General features: G+C 36.3%; 1 protein-coding gene across 5 annotated transcripts in view; it reads left to right on the forward strand.

Moving 5' to 3' along the window:
- The window catches only part of Plcl1 (phospholipase C like 1 (inactive)), a 334,782-nt gene that overhangs the window by 263,276 nt on the left and 47,862 nt on the right, over positions 1–23,644 (forward strand). For all 5 annotated transcript variants that reach the window (XR_013424222.1, XM_078017801.1, XM_078017800.1 and 2 more), the window contains 2 exons: positions 7,984–10,458; positions 12,749–12,952. Coding sequence is in view for 4 of the 5 variants with exons in the window: in XM_078017801.1 (XP_077873927.1) it covers positions 7,984–10,458; positions 12,749–12,952 (2,679 nt within the window). In the remaining variant the exon portion in view is untranslated. The remainder of the gene's footprint in view (positions 1–7,983; positions 10,459–12,748; positions 12,953–23,644) is intronic.

A 23,644-nucleotide genomic window follows, 5' to 3' on the forward strand; every position in this document is an offset into this window, starting at 1 on the left:
GCCATTCTGGTTAAAGCTATGCTTTCCAGTCAATCAGCAGTTGCCCTGTGAGCATGGGAACAGAATGGTGGTGGTGTGCCCCAACCCAAGGATGCCATCTCCTGGATCCCTGCAGCAAGCTCTGAAAAGTGCTTGCTCTGTTGGTAGCAAGGTCTTTCTAGTATATATGGGAATAGTCAGAGTCCCAGATAGAGCTGCCTAATTTAAGATCTTTTCCATGACATGAAATTACAGTGAAGTTCCATGTGGAAGTTACTTTCATTTTCTTGTTAAATGACAAAGTGTTAAAAATTATTTTTCCTAAGATCATATGTATAAGTTTGGAACACTTCAGTACTTTATTTGATAGTTGTATGGTTTTGAGTATCTCAATAATAGCCTTCATGCTAAAGATCTCACTTAAGTACATGTAATTACTCTAGTACTTTTTAATACGCCTCACCAGCTTTTTATGTTCCTTTGCGGTCTTAGTTCACAAATATCCTTAACATTATTTAAAGCTATTTTTGTTGTTTACTTAGACACATTTTCTATACAATTTTCTCTAATTATTAAATTTGATGATTTTGTCATTATTCAATTTAATAATTTCATCAGCTGTAAAAAGCCCTACATTAAAAGAGTGATGCAGGGCTGGGTGGTGGCTCAGTGGTAGAGGGTTTGCCTAGCACATGTGAGGCGCTGGGTCAATCCTCAGCACAACATATAAACAAACAAAATAAAGGCATTCTGTTCATCTACAGCTACAAAAAATTTTTTAAAAAAGAGTGATCCAGAGGACGCATTTATTCCTGGCAGCATTAGTGTTGGGATTTGTGATTTATTAAAGAACAAATCACTTGTGAGAAGCGTAGCACCTAGTAGAGGCACAATGAATCTTTGCACCAGTGAATATGGCATTTGAAATAACACAGGACTTATGTGCTAAGAGTCAGCTTAAATAGGTAGATACCACACAGAAGAGCTAGAGATAATCACTTCTAGTCAGAGTGTCATTTCCTAATGATTGCAGTGAGATATAGCACCAGGGAAGCATCCCCCGTTAAACAAATCAGTGGTACTGGGAAACCACCCTGAAATGTTCTTTCTATACTCCATTCCCAGCTAGCTTGTATAACATCAATTATTATTATTTTTTTGTTTTCAAGATAGAATTATTTAAGAGAAGACATACAACATTTAGAGGACTACCAGATACCTATATTTTAATTAGTATCCCCCCCATCACAGTATTTATTTTGGGATGATGTTACATTCTTAAAGAAGGCTTTAGTGTATTCCATTAAGTCGAATTGCCTTTAGTTCTGTTGACTTACAGTACAAAGAATGAATGTGTTGTTTATAGATAACAAAATGGCTATTCATCTTCTTATCAGTTCAACTTAGGGAGTCATCAGAGAGAGTCCTGACCCACAGAATTGTGTCAGGCTTCAGCTACTTTTCATTGGTGGTATCAGGATGTCCACAGTGACATTGGATGGTCATATGTTGTTAACCATAACTAAGTTGCATCACCTGTTTGTAACTCTGTATTAAGTAATTTGAGTTCAGCATAGAAAAATAACTTTGGAAATATCAATGTGGAATTAATGGTATGATTGTACTGTTGCAACCGTCCTTATCTGAAACTTGAAGGCCATGGGCACAGTGATGATCCCATTTCCCCCCAGCTCCTTGATTTTTGTGTGAGGTGTTAGGCCTTGTGTGGGAGGATAGGTTTTCTCTACACTAATTGCTGAACTTGGGTGTGTATCTGGGCATAAGTACACTGGACAAGGAAAATGTATGTGTCAGGACTGAATTCTATTCTTCAATCACCAATCTGAGTCAGTAAAGCCACCATTTTTTAAGATAGTCCTCCCTGGATTATGACTCCCTGATTCTGCTTGTTGCTCCAGTCTCCTTTGGAGCCAATCTATCCCTTGCTCATTATACCACAGCCATTCTGGCCTTTGTTCCCACCACAGGACTTTGTGGCTGCTCTGCTTCTCTCTTGGAACCCTTTGCTCTCAGCTCTTCTCAAAGCCTGGAGCTTTGACTACTGGCTGGATATCTCCACCTAGATGGCCCAGAGTCATCTAAAATCTATCGCAGCTGAAAGTAAACTTAGTTCCTCCTTCAGTGTCACCTCCTCTGATATTTCACATCTCAATTGGTGATATTTCTATCTCATGAGATTTGTCTCATGAAACTAAGATTTTTTCTAATCAGAACTTGACAACTGGTGTTTTTGATTTCTGTTCTTTTAAGATTTTCTAAATTTGCTCTGTTTTTAGCAAAGAATCATCTATGAACTCCTTACTTAAAAAGAACTTGCCAAACAATAAAAAGAATATGTGATGACATTACAGATGTTTAAACATGCTCATCAAGCCAGAGGTAGGAAAACTTGAGCATGGTATTTCTTTTACTCCTTTTAATATTTGCTTAATGTTTCAGTATACTTGAATGCGTGTGTGTACTAAAGAATGCAAAACATAAAATTTACCACATTAACTGATTTTAAATGTACACTTGTATAGCATTAAGTGGATTCACATTTTTGTTACTTCAGTATACTTTTCCCCTGAAATTATTATGAAATAAGTTATTATTTTCTTGAATGAGACCCAAAGTTGTGCTTGTGCTGAATGAACAGTTTCTCTGGGGCTTATCAGAGTGTTGTGAAGAAAAATGATTTTGTTTTTTGGGTTTTCTTAGGGGATTTGCAGCATGTCCAACATCATTAGTCTCAGATAGCAAATGTCAATGGGAATTTATAGAAGCTGGTTTATTAATTTAGCTTATGTAAATATTTTTTCAATCTTGGTTTAATAATATGTTTAAACAGCTGAAAATCTTTATTGTTATTTAATAAGGAGTCTCATTTAATCATTATTGGTATTCTATTACTAATAGTGGATAAACAACCATGTTGTAGAAAATAATGAAAAAAAATTAGAAGAGTATTTGGCCATTTTACCCTAAAAATTTAAAATGATTCCTAAGATTAAAAATCAGCCCTCATAGCATGAGAGTATGAATATATTAAAAATGATAACATGATGAACTGGGTGTGTTTGTGCACACCTGTAATCCCAGTGGCTCAGGAGGCTGAGGCAGGAGGATCACAAGTTCAAAGCCAGCAAAAGTAAGGTGTTAAGCAACTCAGCAAGACCCTGTCTCTAAATAAAATACAAAATAGGGCTATGGATGTGGTTCAGTGGTCGAGAGCCCCTGAGTTAAACCCCCAGTACCCCAAAAAATAAAAAAATAAAAAATAAATTTAAAAAAATCACACACATATAAATATAGAATGATTATACTAGAAATATTGCTGATATATGAATCAATGTCTGGTCTTATTTTAACAAATGAGTAAAACATTTGTCTCTTGCTTTAGTGTTTTAATTAGCATTTTCACTCCTATAACTAAAAGACCTGATAAGAATAATTAAAGGAGAAAAAGTTAATTTGGGGGTCTCACAGTTTCAGAGGTTTTCCATAGACAGCTGGCTCCATTCCTCCAGACTCAAGCTGAGGCAGAATATCATGGCAGAAGAGTGTGATGAAGTGGCTCACATGATAATTAGGAAACAAAGATTCCATTCTCTGGATACAAAATATATACCCCAAAGACAAGCCCCCAAGGACCCACCCCCAGTAGCCCCACCCTATCTGCCTTCAGTTTCTGTTAATTCACTGATTGGGTTAAGGCTCTCAGAACCCAATCACTTCTCCTCTTAACCTTCTTTCATTGTCTCACACATGAGATTTTGGAGGATACCTCATATCCAAACCATAACAAATAGTTTATGAGACTCTTCTTGATTCTAATGGTTAAGTTCTTTTAAATATTAATTTAATTTAATAGACCCAAAGTGTGAAATATTATCTGAAGATGTTCAGTAATAATATAAAATCAGTGTGTTAAATTTGTGTTTTTTTTAACTTGTTTAAACATTATCCCTTGGTGGGAAATGATACTTTGAAAACTTAAACACAGACTGATAAGAATAGAAAGGATTGAGTTTGCTATCTGACTAATTCTTGTACTCCACTAGGATATGAAGCCAAACATGAACTGAGGGGACAAAGGCATCCGAATGTGCTATTCATCCTAATATGAAGTGTTTTTCTTGTGCACTGCTCTAGGGGAAATTCCAGGGAAGGAGTGAGGGCAGGGGATGGGCTACTCAGTCTATCACTTTCATTCAGAGTGAGGAAAGTTAGTTTGAAAAAAAATTGAAAAATTTCTTACTTTGTAAAAAATCACCAAGATGGATGTCATGACCATTGGAATCAATTCAAACGTCTAATTAGCTAGAAACTTAGAGTGCACACCTGAACTGATAATAAACCTAGTCTCTCTTGGAACATGTCCAAAGTATCCCTCTACCCAATATGTAGTACTCGCAATGGATCTACTCTCATTTATTTTTTTTGTATTTATTAACAAGGAAGATCTATAACCAACTGTCACAAGGGGGCAAAATTGTGATGTATGCAGTCGAGGGGGAGAAATAAAGAATGCCCATGTGCTTCTGTCCCTTTCAATGCTTTATTCACTCAAATTACTCAATACAATTTCAGTCTATAGGTTCTTAATCAAGAAAACAACCATCCTTAATGCTAAGCACTGCAATAGACATAATCAATTCACAGCAAACAATTCTAGATTAATTCTAAGCACTGCAAACACACTTAATCATGAAAGGCTAATGGCAGACACTCCCTCTGTATGCTAAGTTCAAATGTCAGATCAAAAGTCTTAAGCCTTAGTATTTAAGTCCAGCAGATGTATATTCACTCAGACCGTGGAGATCAGGTCTGGAACCAAGGCAGGTCTTTCCTGGTGTGGAGTGGACGACCGGTTGAGGAGAGGGTTGTAGGGAGAAGTTGTGGCTCTCACCAAGGTCCAGATGAGGCCATAGAGTTTGAGAGCCTTGAGGATCATGCTGAGGATCAGGAAAAACTGTGACAAGTGATGGGATGTCAGTCCAGTTCCTCATCAGGCTTGAGTGCATCTTTGTTTTGGCTGGTTGAATCCCTGTTCATTAGCTCTACTATTTATACTAAATGTTGGCCCTCCTTTCAGTCCTTATCAGCTACCACTGGATTTCTCCATGACATCATTTAACCTGAGGTCAGAAATACCTGATCTTCTCGCCTTTTCCTCTTACCAGGCGAGGACAGCCTGCCAGAGGCTTCACTCCATTTATCAGGGTGAGAGGAAGTAACTTGTCTGAGGCCATACTGGAGGGTTCTGTTAGGTGCGCCTAATGAGACTGGAGTTTTCAAACTGGAGTTTTTAAAATGGAGTTGCTTAGGCTCTGGCCTAAGGTCATCCTGACACCAATACTTTATTTTTTCAGTCTCTTTACATTAACAGTCCCTTCCATACCACAAATCTGCCATAAGCTTCTTGAGGGGCATACAGGTGTAGAGTGCAGGTGCTCTGGCAAGGAGGACATGGTTGTGAAGAAGGAGGTTTGGGGTCTTCCATCTTTCTGTCCACTGAAACACCATTTCCATCTCTCTCTTCCTAACCTGTCAAAGCCAGGGTATAGCATAACTATCAAGAGAATAGATGTATGATTGCTTTGAATCCCAAACTAGAGAACTATCAGAGTTCTGAACCATTTCCAGCATATTTTAATATACTCTTGGCTCCAGTCATCAGCAGACTAGCTAATTACTTGTTCACACATGCTTTGGCCAGTTTTTAACTCAGTTTGTAATAACTTTGGATTTTGTCCTTTGTGAGATGATAACTTAAGAATTGCATCTTTTCCACAGATTCCAATTTTAAGGCATTTGGGGATAAGTTTTATATCATGTAGGAATTGTAGGTCAAGGCAAGCAATAAGCAATAAGCTTCATGTGGCAGGTAGATTCTTTCACAGACTTGATAGAAAACATTTATCTTTTGAAGGCTTATTAGGAGGGTAAGTGTTGATTTAAGGAGATATCATCACAAAGAAGAGAGGCTTATAAGAGAAATCTATTTCGACAGCAGAAGTTTTGTTCTCATAAGTAAGCAGTGCCTGAGTCAAGAGCAGAGTGTCAGACAGTGGAGAAGGCTAGTGCAATGGGGTGCTAGGAACAGAGGAGCCATATGTGCATTTTGGGAAGCACTAGCAACCCATTGTTGGTTTTTTAGGAACTACCGGAGGCTTTATGACTCTGCTGACAATAATTCTATTTGGAACAAGATCTTCTTACATAAAAATATTTTAAAAATTCTTTCTCATTAGCATAAATGGCAAGTCAAGTGGTTAGTTTTAAAAGCTGTGTCACAGTCAAATTTACCATTGCAATTCACAGTTTCCTTCTTTGTTTTACTTGGTAGATTAATCCCATCTCAGCAGTGCCATTAGGTGTCTGCTATGATGGTGTGGAAAAATACATACAGCATCTGATATTTCTGTGTGTGTAGGTCATGACAAATTTAATGTGTCCTAATAGAGCATGCATGTATAAGCAGCTGAAGATTTATAGTTGTTTTTTAACTTAAGGATGAGGAAATTGACTACTGTGGGATAATTAAAAATAGCAAATCTATGGAAAAACAAGAGCTAAGTTGTCAAATGCTGGGGCACCAAGAGGCAATATTCTGTAATCTAAATTGGGTAATTTATATCTTTGTCACTTGAAGATCTGATACATAGTTTAGTTCATAAATCATCCCACCAACATCCCATAACTAAAGCAAATTGTGTTTCCTTTTCACAAGCAGGGTTTTAACCAATTGAATAATAAATCACCCTGCCTTTCTCGAATCACAGGATAGGCAGGATTAAGGGCAATACCAATGAAATAATGCCCCAGAGAAGAGATTCTATCCGTTTTAAAAGAATGCTAGTGAAGGAGATGGTCCAGACCACTTTGGTTATACTTGATTATACTTTTTGGTGTTGGAAACAGGTAATATCATGTGGCTGTTCTAAAAATATTTTCAATTGATCGCTGAAGAATAGTCAGAAGTCAAGAATGAATTAACTTCTTGCTAACTCCCAATATCCTAGCCAGTGTCTGCTGATGGTGCTATAGTGGCAGGTATATGAAGACCTACTTTGCTCCCTTCCAAAAGAATAAATCTTATAAGCACATAAGAGTTTACAGAGAATAATCACGAGTATTTTCTCTTTTGAGTTGCCTAATAACACTGTATTATATGTAAGGATTACTAATTTCCATTTGAAAAGCAGAAATTACATTCCGAGACTTACTCAACGGTTAGATATCTAGTGAGTGGAACAATCGACACTTGAGACAAGTTACTTTTGCCTTAAGAACAGACAATGCCCTTCAGACTCTTCACTGCCTCTCTGGTGTGCTTGTACAATTGGGTACTGTAAACGTGAATTAAAGTGCTTTATGGGAAATTTGTTACTAGGAGAACAATTTGAATCAATAATGTATTTGGGAATATTGTTCAATTGAATGTATAGTCTAAACAGAGGACATGAAAATAAGAATTCAATTTTAAATGGTATTGGTCAGATAGTCAATGTAAATGAATTGTCAGTGACAGAAGACTAAGATGAAATCTATCATCCTGTACTTAGGGATATTCAGAAGACTGGATCTATATATTAGGAAGGGCAATAGACAAGGAAGCCTAAATACTCTCAAGAATGAAACAGCCACGAGACATATTTTACCTACTTAAGATGTACTAGTCTAATGGGTGAAGTTTGATGTCCTGTTGGTAGAGGTTCTTAAGAAATCTGCTCAAATAAATAACAGTGATTTGTACTTAATACTTGTTTTGATTCAAAGGACACACAGGTATTTGAAAAAGTAGTTTCTTTTAGAGCCTAATAATATCAATTCTCTTTGCAATTTCTCTTTTCTGAAATAGTAAAAAGGTAAATTTTAGGCTGGCTTCTGTTCAAGCAATCACCCTGCTTGAGTGGAGTTTGAGGAGTCTGTAGAATGGCAATGAATTTGTCTGTTTTCTAAAGGAGAGTGATTGATTCTTCTAAAATTGTTTTACAGGATCCTTCAAACCAAAAATGTGGAGGAAGAAAGAAAACAGTATCCTTCAGCAGCATGCCATCGGAAAAGAAGATCAGCAGTGCACATGACTGCATCAGCTTCATGCAAGCCGGCTGTGAACTGAAGAAAGTCCGGCCCAACTCCCGCATCTATAACCGCTTCTTTACTCTGGACACAGACCTCCAAGCTCTTCGCTGGGAACCATCCAAGAAGGACCTTGAGAAAGCTAAGCTTGATATTTCTGCCATAAAAGAGATCAGACTGGGCAAGAACACAGAAACGTTTAGGAACAATGGCCTTGCTGACCAGATTTGCGAGGACTGCGCTTTTTCTATACTCCATGGGGAGAACTATGAGTCTCTGGACTTAGTTGCCAATTCAGCAGATGTAGCAAACATCTGGGTGTCTGGATTACGATACCTGGTTTCTCGTAGTAAGCAACCCCTTGATTTTATGGAGGGCAATCAGAACACCCCAAGGTTCATGTGGTTGAAAACGGTGTTTGAAGCGGCAGATGTTGATGGGAATGGGATTATGTTGGAAGACACCTCTGTAGAGTTAATAAAACAGCTCAACCCTACCCTGAAGGAATCCAAGATCAGGTTAAAGTTTAAAGAAATCCAGAAAAGCAAAGAAAAACTAACCACCCGAGTGACAGAAGAGGAATTTTGTGAAGCTTTTTGTGAACTTTGCACCAGGCCAGAAGTATATTTCTTACTTGTACAGATATCTAAAAACAAAGAATATTTGGATGCCAATGACCTAATGCTTTTTTTAGAAGCTGAGCAAGGAGTCGCCCATATTACTGAGGATATGTGCTTAGACATCATTAAGAGATATGAACTTTCTGAAGAGGGACGTCAAAAAGGGTTTCTTGCAATTGATGGCTTTACCCAGTATTTATTGTCACCAGAGTGTGACATTTTTGATCCTGAGCAAAAGAAGGTTGCCCAAGATATGACCCAACCCTTATCTCACTACTATATCAATGCCTCTCATAACACCTATCTCATAGAAGACCAGTTCAGGGGACCAGCTGATGTCAATGGATATGTTAGAGCTTTGAAAATGGGCTGTCGAAGTGTTGAACTGGATGTAAGTGATGGTTCAGACAATGAACCAATCCTGTGTAATCGAAACAACATGACATCACACGTCTCCTTTCGAAGTGTCATAGAGGTGATAAATAAATTTGCCTTTATTGCTTCTGAGTACCCTCTCATTCTTTGCTTGGGGAATCACTGCTCCCTACCACAGCAGAAGGTAATGGTTGAACAGATGAAAAAAGTCTTTGGCGATAAACTCTATACTGAAGCACCTTTGCCATCAGAATCCTACCTCCCATCACCAGAAAAACTAAAAAGAATGATCATTGTGAAAGGAAAGAAATTGCCTTCTGATTCCGATGTGTTAGAAGGAGAAGTAACAGATGAAGATGAAGAAGCTGAAATGTCTCGAAGGATGTCAGTAGATTACAATGGTGAGCAGAAACAAATTTGGCTCTGTAAGGAGCTCTCTGATTTGGTATCTATTTGTAAATCTGTTCAGTACAGGGACTTTGAAGTGTCTATGAAAAGCCAAAACTATTGGGAAATTTGCTCATTTAGTGAGACAGAGGCCAGCCGAATTGCAAATGAATATCCAGAGGATTTTGTAAATTATAACAAGAAGTTCTTATCAAGAATATATCCAAGTGCCATGAGGATCGATTCCAGTAACTTGAATCCACAGGACTTTTGGAATTGTGGCTGTCAGATTGTAGCAATGAATTTTCAGACTCCAGGTCCAATGATGGATCTTCACACAGGCTGGTTTCTTCAAAATGGAGGATGTGGTTATGTTCTAAGGCCATCAGTCATGCGAGATGAAATATCTTACTTCAGTGCAAATACAAAGGGCATTGTACCTGGGGTGTCTCCTCTGGCTCTTCACATCAAGATCATCAGCGGTCAGAATTTCCCAAAGCCCAAGGGAGCTTGTGCCAAAGGGGATGTCATAGATCCCTATGTTTGTATAGAGATCCATGGAATTCCTGCAGACTGCTCTGAACAAAGAACTAAAACTGTACAGCAAAACAGTGATAACCCTATTTTCGATGAAACGTTTGAGTTTCAAGTGAACCTTCCTGAGCTAGCCATGATCCGTTTTGTTGTCCTTGATGATGACTACATTGGGGATGAGTTTATAGGACAATATACAATACCCTTTGAATGTTTGCAGCCTGGATATCGGCATGTTCCCTTGCGCTCCTTTGTGGGTGACATCATGGAGCACGTCACCCTTTTTGTCCACATAGCAATAACTAATCGAAGTGGAGGAGGAAAGGCACAGAAGCGCAGCCTTTCAGTGAGAATGGGGAAGAAAGTTCGAGAATATACCATGCTCAGGAATATCGGTCTTAAAACCATAGATGACATCTTCAAAATTGCAGTGCATCCCTTACGAGAAGCCATAGATATGAGAGAAAATATGCAGGTAGGAGAAAAATCCCAAATTCTCTTGTTCTTCCCTACTCATCCCTACTATTTTCTTACCAGTGAACATTGTGCTTTACTAATGACATGATTTGCAAAAAATAAATAAATAAATAAAATGATCACAAATGTTGTATAAGCCTGTGTACCACTAAACTATAAATACGATAAAGCAAATGTACCCTTTGTTTCTAATTATAAGTGCTCTGGTATGTCTGACTTGACCTAAGTCAGTTAATGCAGTATCAATATAGCAAATGCTGTATATATATTAAATATCTTTAGTATATAATAGAATTGATATGTGGGAATATATACAGGAAACGAGGTGAAAAATTAGAATATAAAATATGTGTAATATATTAAATATTATATATACAAACCCATAGCAATTACAAGTATATATGTAAAATATTTACAGATATGAGTATGGAAGAGAACTTGAAGTCATATAAAACAAATAAAATGCCTATTATATTTATTGTTTCAAATGTTTAAATGTATAACAACAATAATGAATTATTTTCCACAAGAAAAAACAAACACATAACAATTCTATTATACACTAAAGATATTTAGCACTTAAACTTATTGAAGATGGTATTAACCTTCTCTTAGAAATGTGGCTTAATTTGAAGAACATAGATTCTGGATTAAATCTATCCCTGTGATCTTAAGAAAATTATTTCAAGTCTCTGATCATCAGTTTTCTCTGTATAAGATAAGAAAATTAGTTATGCTTATACACCAGGGTTATTTGGAGAATTAAATGAGAGTGTATAGAAATTGTCCAGCTTTAATGTGAAGAAATTCAATGGATGGGTTTCCTTCTGTTCACTAATGCACATAATAAGAGAGAGTTGTGAACTTTTTTCATACTATTTAATATATTTATTCTAGGATAGTGTTATTGAGAAGCAATCAAACAACAAATACTTATAAATTACTTGCATTGTGCAAGTGAATATCATTTAATTCACTTTATTCCTTTAGCTAACATTTTGATTATAATTCTCACAAAAAATCCTTACTTCCAAGATAGCAAATAAATAAGAGGTTAAGTGATTTCGCAAATAGCACAGTTAATAAATAGCAACGTTAGACTTTAAATCTTAATACCAAAACCCATTACAATTCACATAATGTAGAACTACAAACCCATGACTCAGTGAAAACTTTATTTTTATATTACTTCACTGAGACATTCTGGGATAGGCTCAAAATAGATTTTAAATAGCCAAAGTGGTGGAAAATAATATTGTACATAAATCACATGTAAATAGATAGATTGTGACTATCTGACTAGAGATGGGTTGCCTTAGCCATTCTTTTAAAAATAGGCTCAAAATATCAGCATCTTCTACATAACATTTTCAGACATAACTTTAATGTTATTGTAAATACTTGTATTAGATTAGTTATGAGTCATTTCTCTATATAACCGTAAATATTAGAAGTAGATTTTATTTCTATATACTTATTAAAATATATCTTTATATAGTATATATTTAGACAATATATTAAAAAGAGTTGGTTATAAGTTTTTTCCAATTAGTGTTGATAATTTATATATCTTAACAAAAAGTATTTTGGATTAAGGGTTACCTGGAGCCTAATTGATAGAAAAAATGAATACCATCATTGTCACTAAATTCCTGAGACAGTTAATAGGTTAGATAAATGTAACTGTTAATAAATGTAAAATAGTCATAATTTCTATTTCAAAATTGTTTTAAAAGACTGAAACATGGACAAATGTATGTGTACATGAAATGCATTTTCTCTGTGTGTATATGTGTGTGTTCATGCATGTGTGTGCCATTCTGATGAGATGACAAAGGAATGCCATTGACAGTCCAGGGGAGGCTGTTGACCAATAACAGCTGCTACCTTGAGGGGAAAAGCCCAAAGAAGATACCATCCAGTATTCACTGACATGTTCTCCTGATAATCAAAATACAAATCAAAGAAGATGTTCATAACTATCTGGTGCTAGTTTGTGTGACCAGTCTAGTACTCATTTTGAAAACACTGTGCAACCTTGTCACAATCTCTTTTGCTTTTGTCACATATTTGTAGCAGATAATAAAAACTGAGAAAGATGAGGAGTATATAATGTGAATTAGCTCTGTTATCCTTGTGCATATTACATTTTTTGGTTAGTTATAATTTAGTGTGCCAAAAAGTATACATGTCTTTTTATGAATATACTTGTGTGTCAACCTGGGTGGGCTGAGGGTAATGGGCCATGTGGCAAGTTGTATGATTCAATTTTTTTTTATTCCTCATAGAATGCGATAGTGTCCATTAAGGAACTGTGTGGACTCCCTCCAACTGCCAATCTGAAGCAGTGCCTGTTAACCTTGTCCTCTCGGCTCATCACCAGTGACAATACTCCCTCAGTCTCTCTTGTGATGAAAGACAGCTTTCCATACCTGGAGGCTCTAGGTGCAATTCCAGATGTGCAGAAAAAGATGCTGGCTGCTTATGATCAGGTAGGAAACTGTAACTCTTTATTTCTTGTCTGTGTATGAAAACTCCCTAAAAGCAGAGGTTCTTTTGAGGAACTCCAACGACTAGCACAGAGTGACTACCTTTAAAACATGGATTGAGGTGGCAACTGGAGCTGGCCCACTCACTTTCCATTAAATCATAGTGGAGACCTCTCAGAAAATTTCTTGAACCTAGAGTCCCCACCCTACCCCACATCATAAATGGAGAATCTCTGCTTTAGAAAAGAATAAAATATTTAACAAATTCTCAAAAATAATACACCCCATCATCTGAAGGACTTTAGCCTGAAATATGCAATTCATTTGAATATTTATAGGAATAAATTTATGTCTCACAGCTGCCTTACGATGGTTAGGACAAAAGACATGTGGGTCTCTATTTCTGAATATTCTCTAATGAGATTCTATAGTAATATAACCTATATTCGGTCTATATTACCTGATTTTTCTGAATATATTATGAAATCTATGTTATAAGTAGATTTGAGAATAACTATGTTTTTGTGTCTCCTAAACAAAATTTAGGAGCAAATGACAAACTGGGAAAAATTTGTAACATATATTCCAAATAAAGTATAAATACACTTAAAATAAAAGGAACACATACAAATTAATAAAAAAGATGGGTAAAAATCTTTTGTCAATCAAGATTAAGTTCAGGCACATGATACAAAAAATGCAACCCAATAATATCTTTAAAACACAGTGTTATTCTTCCACATAACAATCTGGAGATCAATTATCCAGGGCAACATTTATAAATCTTAGGAACCCCACCTTCTAGTTTGTCATCCCACTATCCCTATGGTATAATCCTTATTCTTACAGTACAAAATGGTACTGGAGCTCCAAACATAACATCTGCATTCCAGCCATTAGAAATGATAAGGAGAAGAAGGGCACATCTGCTTCCTGAAAGGATATTTCTTGGAAATAAAAGATCGAGTTTGATTACCTTTCTTTAATCTAGAGCTGACACAAGGCCATGCTTATTTGCAAGAGAGAATGGGAAATCTCCTTTCAAGGGGCTATATAGCTAAAAGTTGTGTTGATTAACACTAACTTTCCATCACTGACAAGAACAACTTAGAAGAGGAAAAGTTTATTTGGGGCTCATAGTTTCAGAGGTTCAGTCCATGGTTAGCTGACTCTTGCTCTGGGCGTGAGGTGAGGCAGAACATCATGGTGGATGGGTGTGGTGGAGAAAAGCTGCTGTCGGGGGAGGAGAGGGAGAGAGGGAGAAGGAGAAGGAGAGGGAGAGAGAGGGGGGAGAGAGAGAGAAAGGAAAAGAAGAAGAAGAGAAGAAGAGGAGGAGGAGGAGGAGAAGGAGGAGGAAAAAGAGGAGGAGGAGGAGGAGATGACAGGAGGGAAGGGGAGGGGAGGGGAGGGGAAAGGGAGAGAGAGAAAGAAAGCCAGGGACAGGGACAGATATCATCCAAGACCATGTCCCTAAGTGATCTACTTCTTCCAGCCATGCCCCACTAGCCTATAGTACTATTCATTAGTTCATTCAAATTATTAATCCATCAAATGGCTTAATCCATTGATGAAGTCAGAGCCCTAAACATTGCCTAAAAGCCCCACCTCTGAACCTTCCTGAATTGGGAATTATGCTTTCAAAACATGAGCTTTTCAGGGAACATTTCTAGGTCCAAACAACAGCAGTTGTCTTTTCTGTTACTGAGAAAAAGGGGAGAATTAATATTAAAGGACAACAGAGGTGAACAAGAAATCCCCCCTCCAAGAAAAAAATGAAAATTTGAAACATATTTAACCTTCATCATGTTTTATCTTTGAAAGGTACATCTGATCAAAAAGTTAAGGAAATGTATGCTTCTGTCCATCTACTTCTAGTGGGAAAATAAACTGATATATATTTTTTAAAGAAACATTTGACAGTACAGTTTAAAATATTTATTTGATCTATATATATTTTCTTTCCTTGGATTTATTCTAAGACAGTAGACATGCATAAATATTTATTTTTAATAATGTCAACATAGAAGAATTAGTTCAATAAAATATAGTAATCCATATAATGGATTCCTTTGAAGCCATCAAAATAATGTGTTTGAAGAATATTTAATGATATGGAAACAACTCATAATGTGTTTTGTGAAAACCTCTGGTTACCAAAAAAATAGGCACATTGGAATTTAAATTGTATTTATATGTATGTGTTCCTAAAATGCTAGCAAGACATTAATAGTGATTATTTTTGTAGGAGGAGAGAGAATTTTATTTTCTTGTACCTGCTTTTATCTACTTTTTTGTATTCACCAAACTCTTTACAATGAAGGTGACCCATTTTATAACTGAATAGAAATAAATTTTGAGGAAGAAAAGACTAATATCTTATTATTGAAAACTAACTAGAAGAAAGACATTTGGGATAAACATTTTATAAATGAAAAAGAAAAACATCCACAGAGCACATTCTGCCCCTAAGTGCCTGACTGTATTCCAGGATTGCTGTGGGAAAAGTTCACCTATTGCCTGTATCTCATTTTTCATGAAATCAATTTTTTCATCATGAGAGTAGGGATTGAAAGCCGTTCAGTGAATAGGTATAATTGCCATCTAAGAGGTGAAATTAGGGTACTAGTTGCCATAGAGACAGACAGCAGAAATCACTTATTCTCTTGTAAGCTAAGAAAGAAAATCATTCGTTGAGAGGGGAGCCAGGCCCCTGCAGCTTGGCCTGTAAGAAGCAGAAAAGCACCTGGACTCTGGCTGGCAATTGTTGTTGCATATACCAAGTGTCTGATGGTGTTCTTTTTAGTTTTATCTGCTAAAGGCAAATCTGAATATTAGCCTTTTTCTCATCTGTAGTTTTAAAAGGCAAGTTGTATTTGCAGGCAGAGCATGATTTTCCAAAATTTAAAACAGAAGGCTACTGTGGAAAGCAAAATTACTTCTCATGAAGTCTTCATTTAGGGTACTTGAGCACACGATTTCTCATTATGGTAGGGAATTGAGTATAAATTTCCCTATGCCAATGGCAACCTCAGTGTCTGGCAGAAGTGATTGAAAACACTATTAATATGTCTACTGGATATCTCTTTTTGGGGAGCCAAAGGTGGGTAGGGGGAGATGCAGATAAGGATGGTATTGGCTTTGAAAGTAGGAACACCATTTTTACTTTTTAGGATTTGCACTGTATTGGTCAACATCTTTAATGCTCTTGGTGTATTAGGGTTTACATTTATTTTAAAGAGGCCTCCTAAGATACTCTATAGATCCAGGGTGATCATTTAAAAACATAGATCATTTTTCATGTTCAAAATTCTCTAGTGGCTTCACATTGAAATAAAATTAACCCCCCTAAATACAGCTCTGCAGGGTCATTTCTGATCTAACCTGCTTTCTCAACCTTACCTGCTTCTTCCAGCCTCACTGCCTCTGCAGCTTCACCCCTACATGTTCTCTTCTGCTCCATTTTCACTGGCCACATTGACTTTTTTCCTTCAGTCAGTTCAAGCCTGTTTCCTTCTCTGGGACATTGTAAATGAATATTCTTCCCTTGTGTAGGTTGGTGCTTCATCTCTTGACCCTTAGCTCAAATATCATTTCCTGAGAGAAGCCTTCCCTAACTACTGTCTGCATCTGTCATTTGATGGCATAGCCATGCATTTTTCCATCGTCCTTCTGAGAAGTACTGAATAAATAATAATTTGTTTGAACTTTTTTCTTGGCCTTTAAAAAAGTTTTCTTTTACCTTCTCTTTTACCCCTCAATTGGAATGTATACTCTATGAAGGAAGAAACTCTGATTACTACTGTTATCTCTAGCACCTAAACACTGTGGAGACATGGTATGGCTTCAATTAATATTAGTTGAAAAAAAAAGAAGCATCTACTGCCTGTGTAAATAATGTAGTTTTCATCCTGTAATTGAATTGTTTTTATGGTTAATCATTCAATCTTTTTGTTTTGCTTCTCTGATACCACCCTTACTGAACTGTTCCCTGCTGTACATATTTGGTTAAAAATCTACAGAGTAAGGCAAAACTATGTAAACAGTAAAAAAGATCAGTAGTTGTCGAGGTCTGGGGTCAGGGGAGAGATGAATAGATAGAGCACGGAGGATTTTTTAAGGCAGTGAAATTTCTGTATGATACCATCATGGGGATACATGTCATCCCACACTTGTCAAAACCCACAGAATGTACAACACCAAGAGTCAACCCTATTGTGAACTGTGGATTTTAGCTAATAATAATGTATCAATAGTGTTTTATCAATTGTAGTAAATATACCATATTAACACAAAATATAAACCGTAGGACAGGAGTAGGGAAAGAGGTAGAGTGAGAGTTTATATGAGAGCTCTCTGCACTTTCCACTCAATTTTTATGTAACTTAAAATTTCTTGTAAAAAGTGAAGTCTAAAAAAAAAGCACATTTTTTTTACTATTAATAAAAACTTATTTGAACAAATAAGGCAAAGGAAAAAAAACAAAAACAAAAAACTCCAAGACCTATTGCCTACTGGTGTGGGGTGGGGGCAGGGATTCCAAAATAAGCAGCTTGGATTAAACTTAGACTCAAGTTCCTTGAGTATTTGGATTTCTTAAAAAATGATATTGGATCACATAGATGCCATCCAAGAAGAAAAATAACACCCAAATCATAAAGTCTATGCACCAGAGGGAACTGACGTTATCCATCCATAACTCAGGCTGGCAGAAAATTTGATTTTTCTGAACAAAAAAAAATGCATGATATGTTCAGCCTAGGTAGAAACAAATCAGGCAATCTAATAGCCTATATACATTTATTTGAAATCCAACTTGACTGCATCAAATTATGCTAATTATCAGGGAGAAACAAATGAAAATACTCTTGAAAACATGGAGCCTGAGTTCATCTGTGAGATTTGCTTTTTCTTCTAAACTTAGCTTTCTCTGGTGACCTGAGATGGTCAATATTCATTACCAAATACACATTTATTTAGTATTTGGAAATATTGCCTCAAAAAAGGTTTAAAATTCAGCCTTAAAAGTCATATTATTATTAGCATTGCAATTCTAATTCTATTATAGCAACTGTGTTAATTCATAATAAAAAGTGTTATGGTTTGGATGTGATGTGTCACCCAAAAGCTCACATGTGAGACAATGCAAGAAGGTTCAGAGAGGAAATGATTGGGTTGTGGGAACCTTAACCCAATCAGTGAATTGATCTTCTGATAGGGATTAACTGAGTGGTAACTAAAGGCTGCAGGTGTGGCTGGTAGAGGTGGGAATTAGGGGCGTGGTTTTGGGGTATATAGTTTTGTATCTGGCAAGTGGAATTTCTCTCTGCTTTCTATCACTATGTGAGCAGTATCCCTCTGTCACGTTCTTCTGCCATGGTGTTCTGCCTTACCTTGAGCCCTAAGGAATGGAGCTGGCCTTCTACAGACTAAAGACCTCTGAAACTGTGAGCCCTCAAATAAACTTTCCCTCCTCTACGTTTGTTCTGGTTGGGTCCTTAGTCACAGAAGTGAAAAAGCTGACTAAAACACCAAGAAATCAAAAAACAAATATATTCTGAGTGGGCCTACTTACATGGCATATTTCAGAAGAGTGGGGGAGGGCACACTCTTTCTCCAGTCTTAATACATCTTATGTTTTCTGTATTCTCCCTGGAATTTTAAGTTTCAAAATTATAACCAACCCTTAGGGTTAAGACTTTTTATTTCCTATAAAATGCAAAAACATTTATGAGTCATACATATTAGATTTTCAGTAATTTATTCATTCTTTTGAATGAATTTAAGAGATACTGTTCTACAGGCAGATTTTTGACTGGAAAAAGGACGAGATCATTTTGATACAGGGTTTCCCAAGTCTGGGTAAGGTGAGGGTGTGGTTGCTCAAGGAACTACAATTTTGTTGAGAGCGACCCAGTTTGCTATTTAAGAGAGCAGAAGCAGAGGTGACCTTCCTGAGAGAAAACACAGTTGGAGGTGGGAAATGTATAGCTTTTAAAAGGCACCAGAGGGAACTGACGTTATCCATCCATAACTCAGGCTGGCAGAAAGACCCTGCAAGTTAACTGACGCCTCCTTCCCAGTGTGAAGATATGAAGAGAACTGTTAATGTTAGACCCTTTGCTTTAGCACTACCTCAGTGGCTCTGCTGTCATCAGAACAGTTTTTCAGGACAGTCCCTGAACTTAATTTGAAATCAGAAGACCATTTCTAAGTGACTTTATTGTGCTGCAGTGAGGGGTAGGGGGGGCACTCAGATCTATGAAAGAGCAAGTAGCGTTGATCCACTCTGCATTTTACTTTTTCTAGGAAAATATCCCACTGAAATAGGTAACATATTCAGAGTTATTGCTTCTAAGGCTGTATCATATATTTTTCCAAAAAAGGGCAATACATATATATATATATATATATATATATATATATATATATATATATATATTATATTCTGTTTAGAATTAATTTTAATTTTAATTTGGGGGTTGTTAAAAATGAAAATTGGTTACTGAAAGAATTGCCTAGTGTTAGAGCCAGAAGATGGTGATTTTTAATTTCATAAGAATTTACAGAGGCCTCCTTTGTCCAAGCCACTGTGTTAGATACTGTGAAACTACGCAGACCCTGTTCTCCAGGGACTTAGAAGCAGGAGATGCAACTTGGTAAGTCCCAGCCAGGTCTAGGAATTTATGACTGCCCAATATCAGGTGTTTCTCATTATTTAATACAAACTTGTAAGAGTAGATAATTACCTTGAGGAATCCTTTACAATTTAGTAGGATTCTATCAAAATTTGTTTGAATGTTTGGATTTTTTCATTTTACAGTAGTGTTTTTATGCATGTAGATCTAGTATTATTTTCAAAACCTTTCCTTAGCCCCAGCCCTAAACTTTCCTTATTGTTTTATTTTTATGCTTGACTACAGGACATGACCTATGTATCTCAAGGACAAACAAATTTAACAGGTCAAAAACTGACGTCAGAGGCTGTGGTTGCAGCTCAGTGGTAGAAAACTTGCCTAGCATGTGTGAGGCACTGGGTTCAGTCCCCAGCACCACATAAAAACAAGTAAATAAAATAAAGATATTGTGTTCATCTACAACTAATTTTTTTAAAAAAACTGAGTTCATCTTTTTATTTCCTAGATATTAATTCGCTCTTTTCTGATCACTGCAAAAGATCATGCAAATGGTCCCAAAATTTTCCAAGTAATTAAACACTCTATTAACCCCAGTAAAGTTTTTAAATTTACTAATTCATGTTGGAGAGATCTCGTGCTTCTTTCCTCACAATATGTCTTGTAAGATTCATTTTCATACATTGATACAGTCAAGATTATTACCTAGGCTCTCTCCTCCTGCCTGGATTTTTAAACTATGTAAAAACTTCCTTACTTAGTCTTGACCTATATGTAATTCAACAATTGGAACAATTATCCTCTAATTGTATTTTTTAATTTACCCCTGTTTTACTGAGGTATAATTGATAAATAAAAATTTTACATATTTAAGATGTACAATATAGTGTTTTGATTTATGAATACATTGCCTTAGTCTTCATCCACCATTGGTGGACATGTTTCCAACCTCCTTCTCCATTTTTTCTGCTTGAACCCTCTCCTCCAGTCAAGCTATTGTATTTCCTACTTCCTTTTCATCCCTATCCCTAAATCACTTGGGATACCTTCCTAGACTCACTTCTCCATTAATTTAAGTTCAGCCATATCCTAACTTTTCTAAATACTCACCTTATTTGGAAAATATTCATTTTTGACTTTATGCAATATATGTGCAATATATACCATATGCAAAGAATGTTAGTAGTTCTGTCCAGTTTAGAGATGAATAAACAGAGACAGATATCAGCACAACTAGCCATGATGTAAAGCAGGACACCTGTGGGACTTAAGAGAAATTGTAAAATGTGGTGGGAACACATATGGCTACTTGTAAAAATAGCACTCTTTTTTTGTTTTGGTCTTTAGGGTTTTGATTAGTCAACTGAACAAACATGTTTTGAGTACTTGTTATGTGCAAGGCATTGTGCAAGGTGTTGGGGGAAAGAAATGATCCGAAGTAAACTTTCTGTTCTTGCGAAAAAAGGTCAAGGAACAGTGGCATACAGTGTCCAGAGAGTGGCCAGATGATATTTTATGTCTGGAGCTGGAGTCTAAGGACCTTGAGTTCCATGGTAGACTTCACAGTGACTCACTTGCCTCACCCCTACTTCCAAGAGGGTACTCAGCAGAATTTCATTTGCAAGGATTTTTAAAAGAAAGTTATCTGACCTTTGTATAATATTTTCTTCAGAGAGCTGAGTTTTATCTTTCTTAATGTTCCAACCTGCCCAATTTTTCATTACATAATTGAATAGTATTTGCCTAACTTGTCTGATCTTTTTATAAATTAGTGTAAAAACTTTGGGGTAGTTACTGTTTTGAATATATTATTCAGAGGTGGGGTGGTTTCAGGGGACTACCACTATAAAAATAAAGCCAAAGCATTCTCCAGGGGTGGCTTCTGTGCTGAAGTGTTTAACATTAACATAAAAGTTAAAACTTTACTATGGTAAGGGCAACAGATTGTCTGAAGATAAAAAGAAGTCAAAACAACCTAGAGAACATGAATCAAAGGCTAATCTTTTACTAGGTAAGTTGGGGTGTGATTTGTCAGTTGATTGTGCTAGCATGTGAAGGAATTTAGCAAAACAGAGTTAATTGCTATTTGGTCACCCTTGCAATAGACCTGATACCTGGCAGGTATCACAAGCTCAACATAATGGGTTAGATTAAATATATTCCTTATGCTAGTATTATTACCAGTATATATTCAGTCTCAGAATGGGGTAAAGTTGTAGGTATATCTATAGTTTCCTACTTGTTTTGCTTATTGAAATCAATTTGAGTAAAAATTAGATAAATCAAAGATATTTTCCTTTAATTATTCATTATGAAGCTTGTGTGGTGCTTTTAGTTTTAGTTTGCATTTTAGAAAGTATGGTGCTTGTATAGTATTTAGGACTCAAAAAAAGAACCTCCCTAGCATGTGCCCAACCAGAGCTGGTTATTGAAAAGTAAGACATGGCACTCTCTGTATTGAAACTCCCTTCACTCATAGGTACTGACCCATTTCTGTATGAGAGGAATTGTCAGCATCTTAGGGGTGACAGAATTTTCACTTGGTTTCAGGGTTCAAGGACACTGGATATCAGAGATACATCAATAAGCAAATATTTCAGAATGATTTCTTTGTGGAATGTATCCTCAAAGTTGACTTTGCCTTCCTGAATCTTCAAGTTCTTGCAAGTTCTTTAACTCTCAGTTAAAGGCCATAAGATAGTCAGATTAGCCTGAAGATTCTGAAGAAAGGGTCCTGAAAGCTCAGCTGCTTGGCAGTTTTTATGAATGAGCTGAATTGAAATGACATCTGGACCAAACAAACATTTCTAATGATTTCTCAAGATATAGCTGACAACTGTTTGGGAAACAACAACTGGAGGGGGGAAAATGGTAAAATGAGTCCTTTATGCAGAAAGAAGCTTACTGCAGTAGATCCCGTCACTATCATGAATGTGGAGACAAATGTCCTTTGGCTTACTCTGTGTGAGTTTTCTTGTCCTGTGCCCCATAAATCAGGCACGGAAATGTGACATAGGGCAGTCTCAGGACAGACGATGCTTCGTTGCAAACACCAAAGACAGTGGACTTGCAGTTAGCTTGCAAATGTTATGACTTTGTTTTTGTTTCACAGAAAGCTAACCATCTTGACAGGGTTGATTGCTTATAAACAAAATATGCCAATCTATTAATTATGTTTTTATCTGTTTCCTTTAAAATACTTAAGGAACTAAAAAATGAAAGGAAATTGTCTCCATTCTAGTTAGCAAATATATAGGTGACAGCAATCTGATTTGCAAATGTACCAAGTTTAAGAAAATTCAAGTCTTATTTTCAACAATGTGAGCAGACGAGCCACTGAAGAACCAATGAACCACAAGTTAGTATTTTGATTAGAAGGAAGATAAGAGATAGATGAATCTTTTATGGTCTTAAGAGAAAAAAGATGCTGGAGTAGATTAGCTTTGTACTGACTTACATATTCTCAATCAGTAGCCTTTACAAGGTTCTTGACTCCTTCCTGGAAAAGTAGTGGAGGCACATTATGTACATTTATGATGGTTTCATACAAAGAATATTTAATGGTTTATATGTGTTCTGATTAGACTTGGAGGGAAAAGCAATCCTAGGACACACAAAAAAATAAATAAAAAAGAAAAAGAAAAAAAAATTTTCATGATGCTTTAGTTAATGGATGCTACTTTATTAACTGTTTATCACCAACTTGTACTTGTAATAGCAACTCTACCCTTCAATGTAATACTGGTATCCCAGAAAAACTTAAAAGCTTTAGATCTGCCCCTCAAAAATGTCTGAATTCTAGTCTAAATTACTTTTCTGGTTCTGTGGCTTTTGAGATTTTGGGCAAGTTAATTTTCAGCTCAGTTTTTTTAATCTGTAAAATGAAATTGTCCATGACAGACTGTCCTTAAGCTGATCTCTAAATAGAAAGTTCTATGGATCTAGGAATTTAGATATAATTCAGGAAAAAATTAGAATCTATAGAAGATTTTGGGTTCTGAAAGGATAAAAAAAACCTCTTTTTTCCCCCCCAATATTATTAGTTAACATTGAGTCTACAATA

The sequence above is a fragment of the Ictidomys tridecemlineatus genome, chromosome 7 (assembly GCF_052094955.1).
Source record: "Ictidomys tridecemlineatus isolate mIctTri1 chromosome 7, mIctTri1.hap1, whole genome shotgun sequence".
Classification (NCBI taxonomy): domain Eukaryota; kingdom Metazoa; phylum Chordata; class Mammalia; order Rodentia; family Sciuridae; genus Ictidomys; species Ictidomys tridecemlineatus.